The sequence below is a fragment of the Mirounga leonina genome, unplaced genomic scaffold (assembly GCF_011800145.1).
Source record: "Mirounga leonina isolate KUSES-001 unplaced genomic scaffold, KU_Mleo_1.0 Mir_481, whole genome shotgun sequence".
In the NCBI taxonomy this organism is placed as follows: Eukaryota; Metazoa; Chordata; class Mammalia; order Carnivora; family Phocidae; genus Mirounga; species Mirounga leonina.
In genome coordinates, this window is record NW_023270773.1 from 1,180,556 (window position 1) to 1,187,679 (window position 7,124).

The 7,124-nt window shown below is 56.0% G+C and overlaps 1 protein-coding gene across 2 annotated transcripts; it reads right to left on the bottom strand.

The window, feature by feature from the left end:
- Window positions 1-70: 70 nt before the first annotated feature.
- DGCR6L (DiGeorge syndrome critical region gene 6 like) lies at window positions 71-6,752 on the bottom strand. 2 transcript variants are annotated; one of them, XM_034989161.1, is made up of 5 exons: window positions 6,648-6,752; window positions 6,068-6,228; window positions 1,907-2,007; window positions 996-1,136; window positions 71-530 (listed from the first exon to the last, which is right to left on the bottom strand). In XM_034989161.1, exons 1-5 carry the CDS (start codon window positions 6,653-6,655, stop codon window positions 447-449), a joined length of 495 nt encoding a protein of 164 aa, XP_034845052.1. In that variant the 5' UTR covers window positions 6,656-6,752; the 3' UTR covers window positions 71-446. The 2 variants fall into 2 exon arrangements, with proteins under 2 accessions (XP_034845052.1, XP_034845051.1); XM_034989160.1 differs by lacking the exon at window positions 6,648-6,752 and adding an exon at window positions 6,308-6,557.
- Between the last annotated feature and the right edge of the window lie 372 nt (window positions 6,753-7,124).

Sequence of the window (7,124 nt, forward strand, 5' to 3'; positions counted from 1 at the left end):
GAGCTACAAGGTGAGGGCCCTAGTTGGGCCCGGTCACGGCAGATACCACAGAGTTACCACACAAGGGACGTGCAGGCCACACCGAGGTACCTTTATTTCTCTGGGCCTCACAGGGCCTGGGCCTTGGAGTGTTTCCCACTTACTCAGGGGGCTGCACCTGCCAAGGAAGGGGCTGAGACCAGAAGATGGGGCATGGCAAACGCTGGGGTGTGCCCAGTGGAGTGAGAAGGTACTAGGACCTCCAGCCCCACTCTCCCGACTCGGGGGCAGCCAGGGTCCACCTGGCCTCCTCAGAGGGTTGACCCCTCCTGCAGGCAGCTGGGAAGGTGGTGGCCAGGTGTTGGGAAGACAAGTTCCACTCAGCTTTCTGCTGCCTGTGGTGACAGGAACAGGGCTGTCTTCTCAGCCATGACGGGCAGCAGGTAACTGGCAGAGGCCCCACCTGGTCACAACGCTGTCTTCCCTGCCTGGCGGCCCCTCTGCTGCAGCTTCCTGATGAGCTCCAACAGGTTCATCTGCAGCGTCAGCTCCTGGGGTGCAGAAGGGCTGCTGTGAGACCAGAATGACACCTGGTCTCTCCTGTCCTGGCAAAAGCCCCCTTTCCCACGGGCCCAGAGGCAGATATTGGGGCCTACAGAGTGCCAGGCAGTGAACCCATGGGACTGACTTCCAGGGACTCCTGGCCACGGCCTGCCAGAAAGGGACAGAAGCAGGGAAGTCTCCCCGCAACAGGGCCTGCAGTTGTCCTGGCTCAGGGCACAGGGCCCTGTGAGCAGCAGGGCCTGGGGAAGGTGGACAGTGCTCCCACAGCCAGCTGGCTTGCCCTCCTGTGGGCAGAGGCAGTGGGACCCGCCTTACTAATTCTTCCCTCCTCCCCTCCCCCAACACACTCTGGGTCTGGCTCCCCAGGGACCAGTGATAAAACCCCAGAGGGAACTGGGCCTTTGGGAACCACCACCCCCTGGGCTGTGCCAGGGCAGGCCTGAGGCACTGACCTGTGGGTTGGTGGTCACATAGAAGCCAGCAACCCCAGCCTTCTCCAGGGTGCTCTGCTGGTCGGCTACCTTCCGGTCCAGCTCCAGGACAATCTTCTGGTCCATTGCCCGCTGCTCCTCCCGGATCCGGTGCTCCACTGCCTGCATGGTGAGGGTGGCTCAGGGGCTCAGCCCCCTGCCCATCACATACTGCCTCACACACGCTGGTGGCCTGCCATTTCCTCCAGCCTGCTCCCCATTCCCAGGGGCTCCAAGACCACCAATGGTGCCCTTACTGCACCCAGGTTGCTCTCTTCTTGGTCACACTGAACCCTGCAGAAGGGCTCAGCTGCCCTACCCGGAATGCTGTCCCTTCCAGGACCTCCAGCCAGGCGTCCTTCCTTTGCTGTGTCGGGACCACTATGAGCTGGCCAGATGCCAGGTCCACTTCTGCTTACTATCAACTTGCCAAATGTCTCTGGGCCTTTGTGTATGTTCCCTCCCCACTGGGGCTGCCTGCCGATCCCAGCTCGGCACCTCTTCCCTGTGCACCCTGGCTCCAGGCTGCTTGGGACCCTGCATAAGCTTTTCCATGCACCCCTACCACCCATGGCTTCTTGGTTACATACGGGTCTCCTGGTTGTCCTGGAGCAACCTGGAAGCAGACTGGGCTTCTGCTGGCTGGCCCACCACCCACCATTGCCCCGAACAGGCCCAGCCCTTGAAGAGCTATGTCTTGGGAAGCAGGGGGATCACACTCTCTACCTGGTCCTGCCACATCCCAACCCCCAGAGTGAAGAGCCACATTTGGGGACTCATCAGGCCTCCAGTGGCCCACCCAAGTTGAGGCCCAGAGCAGCCAGGAGCTCCCCAACCACCCTAAGCCCTCTTCACCACAGCCCAGGTGATACCCACCCAGCTCACACCCCTACCTCCAGCTCACGCTGCTGAGCTGCCTGGAGCACGGGCAAGTTGTGGGGCCGGCAGGCCTGCTGGGCTTCCTGGTGCTTCTGTCGCAGCGCCTGCCTGAGCACTAGGAGGAGATGAGACCAGAGAAGTCCAGCAGGTGGTGGGGGGTGAGATGGAGGGGGGCAGGACACACTTCTTGCCTCGGCACCTACCCTGGCTGTCCCACCATGGGGCAGCCAGGCCAAGGTGCAGAGGTGAAGCTCTGGCTGATGACCCAGCCCATCTGAAGCCCTGCACTAGAAGCTGGGTGGAGTTCTGGGGAACGCCTAGTCCCCTAGCCCACTCAGTCTTGCCCTCATCCAGCGCAGGGCCTTTCTCTAGCAGTGAGGATCCAGGGGACTCTGGAGGGTGCAAGGCAACCGAGGAGGTTGAGACAGGGCAGGTTGGCCAGAGCTATGGCCAGTGCTCACAAGACCCAAAGGAGTGGGAGATTAGTCCAGAGGCTTCTGGGCTCAGATGGCCACAGGCCAGCAGTCCTGGGTGTGAGCTGCCCATCACCCATGGGACGTTCATTGAGATGTCCACCTGAGGGTCCACTGTGAGACCATCCAGGCAAAGTCTGGAATAGGAAGGAGAGGAGTCATTGTGCCTAAGCATGGCATGGCCTCTGCCCATGGTGGCGTGGTGGTGTCATTCCCTCAGTGCTGCCCTTGAGGGTGGGCAGAGCTGCCCCACCCCATCCATAGCTCCCAGAGCGGGTAAGGTGGGTACAAACCCTGGGAGGCCCAAGGATGAGATGAGCCTTTAGAGGCCCTGTGCTGGGGAGTCTGTGTTGCTTCAAGTGGGGTTCACCATGGCCACTGAGAAAGCTCCCAGTTGCCATTAAATCATACCATAAATAGAAGCAAAATTGTCTACTGTGATAGGACTGGACAGAGGACAAAGGTACCATGCATGGAATGGAAAGAAACTGATTACAAAACAGAATACTACACAGCCCAGGGCCACCTGGGTGGCTCAGTGAGTTAAGTGTCCAACTCTTGATTTTGGCTCAGATCATGATCTTGGGGTTGTCAGTTTGAGCCCCACATAAGGCTCCGCACTGGGCATGAGCCTGCTTAAGATTCTCTCTCTCTCCTCTCCCTCTGCCCTTCCCCTCCCCTGCCCACCACTCTTTCTCTCAAAAAAAACAAAAACAAAAACACAAAACTAAAACCCAAAAGCAAAACAAACAAAAAAAACCACTCAAACAACACAGCCCAAATCCTAGACCAGTGTCAAGTGGCCAGATCTCCCCTATAAGGAGTGGTCCCTGGCCATAAGGAATCACAAACCCAATATTATGTCTTAAGCAGACACCTCTTAGCCAGTAGTTTGGCACCTCCCGTGCCCAGAACCTTCCCAATCTCCTGTTTCTTGGCATTCTGTGCACATCTCAACAAGCATTTATCACATTAAATGAGTTTGAAACCAAGAGCCACACTTAAGACACCTTCATAAACACAGGGCCAAGGAGATGCTTCCAGGTTAATGTTTATACCCCGTGGAGGCAGGATGGGAGGAAACAGATAAATGCAGGGATGTGTCATCTCCTTTACTCCGTTTATGAAACATTGCTGCAAATCCCAAGACAACTCCCAAATTCCACTGAGTGAGCAACCATAAGTGAGAAGAGAGCTGTGCCTACTGCCCAGGCAGAAGGGGACTGGCTTTAGCAATGACCAAGGAAAGCAACGGCAGCCAATCCACCACCTGCTGAGTCGGAAGGAAAAGCAGAAAGTCACAGGGTGCTTACCCACTGCTGGTGGCATTAAAACCTGCCCGAAACTTCCAAAGGACAAGTAGCAAAGTGTCTAGAGGGTTATCAAAAACTCCCCATTAAAAGGAACCAGGATTCTGTGAAGAGACTGCTGCCCACCCCCTACTTTTATTATTCTGAGTGCTTTACTGGCTCCCTGAACTAGTAACCTCTGTGGAGATAAACAAAGATCACCCCCAGGAGAACAAGAACTACTTACTGACAGCAAGACAGTAAGTGACCACCACTGCCTGCATTTGGCAGAGACTCAAGCACAGGCAGGAGAAGTGGGAAAGTTTTATGGTGGCCGAAGGGGAAGGTGCATCCTGACGGGAGGCTGCTGGAGAAGCTGGAGGGGAGGAGGCAGGCAAAGAACAAGAAAAGATGAGCCTACACACCTTCCTGCACCAGAAAGCAAGGAAGTGCTCCAAGAATGATGGGGACACATCAAAAGGATAGAGGAGCCAGCCCAAGAGCTCTGCCACTGACCAAATGGGGCACCATTTGAGCATCACAAAGAATAACGGGCTCTATACTTCGGATTTGTGACCGTATGCATGCTACACCTCAACAGAAATGTTTACAAAGACAACCACTCCAACAGCAGGGAAAAGGTAATACCAATTCTATAAAAACGCTTCTAGAAAACAGAAGAGAACACTTCCCCCAACTCACTCTATGAAGCCAGCTTTACCCTATTACCCCATCCAAAGACATTATAAGAAACTACAGATCAATGTCCATTATGAACATAGAGGCAAAAATTCTTAACAAGATTTTAGCAAATCAAATCCAACATAATAAAAAGGGTAATACATCCTACCAAACGGGATTTATCCCAGGAATGCAGTTTATCTCAGGAATTAAAAAAATGAGTGTAATTCATCGTAGTTAACCAAAAAGCCATGTGATCTTCTCCATAGATGCAGAAAAAGGGATTCAACAAAAGCCAATGTCCACTCCTGAAAGAAACACTAGTTTTTGCCACAAACATGTAAGCTGCCTATCATCACGCCTGGACCTGCTGTCCAGCTGACAGGAAACACAGAGCGTGGAGAAACGATTAAATGACAGCATGAGGAAGCAATCCGACAGATCCAGAATGGAGACATTCTACAGGCAGAATGCCCCAGACTCTTCAAAAAACCCCATAGTAAATGGGACTATTCCAGAAGCAGAGACCAAAGTAACCAACTGCGATGCATAAACCTACACTGGCCTCACAAAGCGACAGTTTACGACAAGTTGGATAATGTGATTGTAGACTGAAGGTCAGAAGACACCCTGGAATGATTTAAGTTTTCAGGACGCTGTCCACCGTGCTCACATTGGTGAGTGTTCTTGATCTAGAGCGCTGGTTCTCAATCCTGGGCCAAGGTTGATCCCCAAGGATGTCTGAAGACATTTCTGATTGTCACTGCGGGGGGGGGGGGGGCTGCGGCGGGATGTGCCACTGTCATCTAGCGGGTAGAAGCCAGGGATGCTGCTGAACAGCTTGCAATGCACAAGACACCGTCTTACCATTAAGACTTGTTCAGCCACAAACAACAATGCTGCGCTTTGAAAATCCCAGTCTAGAGGAATGCTGAAGACTCATGGTGAAGCCCTATGGTGCTGCATATATTTGGGGGTATTAAGGCTTTGGCAAAATGTTAATTACTGAATCTAGCTGGAGAGGATAGGGGTATACATTACGCTACTCTTTCAACTTTACTGAATATTTTAACTTTTTTTTATATATAAGTAAGTTGGGTAAAAACAAAATAACAAAGGTGGGAAACTGATGGGGCAGGGAGAGCAGCCCAGCATACCTCGCAGGAAGGGGCTCCAGGAGACCTCTGAGTGGGGATGCCTGGGAGGGGCCAAGGCTGACAAGGCTTTGGCTGAGGGTGTGGCTCAAGTGAGGCAGTTTTCAGGTCCCAAGGGTCCACAGGGCATAGTGCAGGGGAACTCAATGTGTGGGTGGTGTGGCCCTCGGCGCTGCCGAACGGGGAAATGACCCTAAAGGGCACGGCAGAACAGTCAACACTTCGGGACATCATTGGGGGCGGTCAATGGCTACCGCTGACCGCCACTACTGGGATCTGTCGGTGGACTGACCAGGCAGGGAGGCCTTGGGCCATTCTGCTTGGGGGAGGGTGGAGACACGGGCAAGTCCGGGCAGGAAGTTTCTGGATATTATGCTAACAAGGGGCCGTGCAACTGAAAAAAATTAAACTGCCTTGACCCCTTTGTCACCAAAAAACGCTAGCAGTCTCCGAGCCCTTGACCTGGTCAATTTTAGGGACTTCATCTGAGCGACACCCAGGGCAGGGCTCGGCCTGCACAGAGACCGAGAGCTAAACTCCCGGAGGAGAAGCGTGCGTCGTCCCGCCACCCCGCGCACCTCGGTGCTCATTCTGCAGCCGCAGGCGCTGGTTGTACAGGCTCTTCTCGGTGAGGTGCTGGATCTCCAGCAGCCCTTGCACGATCTCGAACACGGTGCCGTCGAGAAGCGCCAGGGCCAGGTCGCTGAGCGTGGTGTAGGACAGGCGCTGCTGGAAGGAGCTGAGGGCAGAGGGGCGCGGTGAGCGCGGGCCGGACCCAGGGCCACTTCAGCCGCCCGTTCCGCCCCGCGGCCGCGCACCTGGGCAGCTCTTTCACTAGGCCCTGCAGCGCGGACAGCAGCTGGTAGTGCCGCTCCTGCTGCCGGGCCCCATCCACCGCCTCCTCGAAGGCGCCCGTGTAGCGCTCCATGGCGCCCGAGTCCCGCCAGCCACCGGCTAGAGCAACGCGCGCCCCCTCTGCGTCAGTTCCTAGTGCGGCGCGTCCGGCCCATTTTACGACCGTTCGAACGCGGTGCGTCCCGCCCCCTTTTACGACAGTTAAGCACGGCGCGGCCCACCCTCTGCGCCCTGCAAAAGGAGGCTCTCTCCGCCCCTCCGCGGAGGTTCCTAGGAGGGTCCCTCGTTGTCCCCGCCTCTTACCATGCCATTTTGCCCACGCGACTTCAGAGTACGCGTAACCATAGCGTCGAAATCGCGAGATTTTGAAGAAGCCCGTCCTGCCCGCACAAAGTGGGGGCGGACCGAAGCCCAGCGCCACTGGGTCTGTACGGCTGGGCTGGGCTACGTCCCGGGGGGGGGGGGAGAGGGGGGGGGGGGAGGGGGGGGGGGAGGGGTCTCGTCCAGCGCATGCGCCTGCTGGGGCGCCGGGGGTGCTGCGGCTGTCGTAACCTGCTTGCTCCCGTTGCTCTCCCAAACAGCGCTTGAGTCACTGATCGCCGAGCTCCGCCAATACAAGCGGCGTGACCTGGAGCCATTTTCGTCACCTTCAGGCCTCAGTCTCCTTGTCTTCCATTCATAGGACGTTTGTCGGGGTTACCTGTCAAGAGAGCCCCCACCCCAAACACACACCTGCGCAGGGTGTGGGAGCTCCAGCAGCGGTGACGTAGGCAGGCCCTC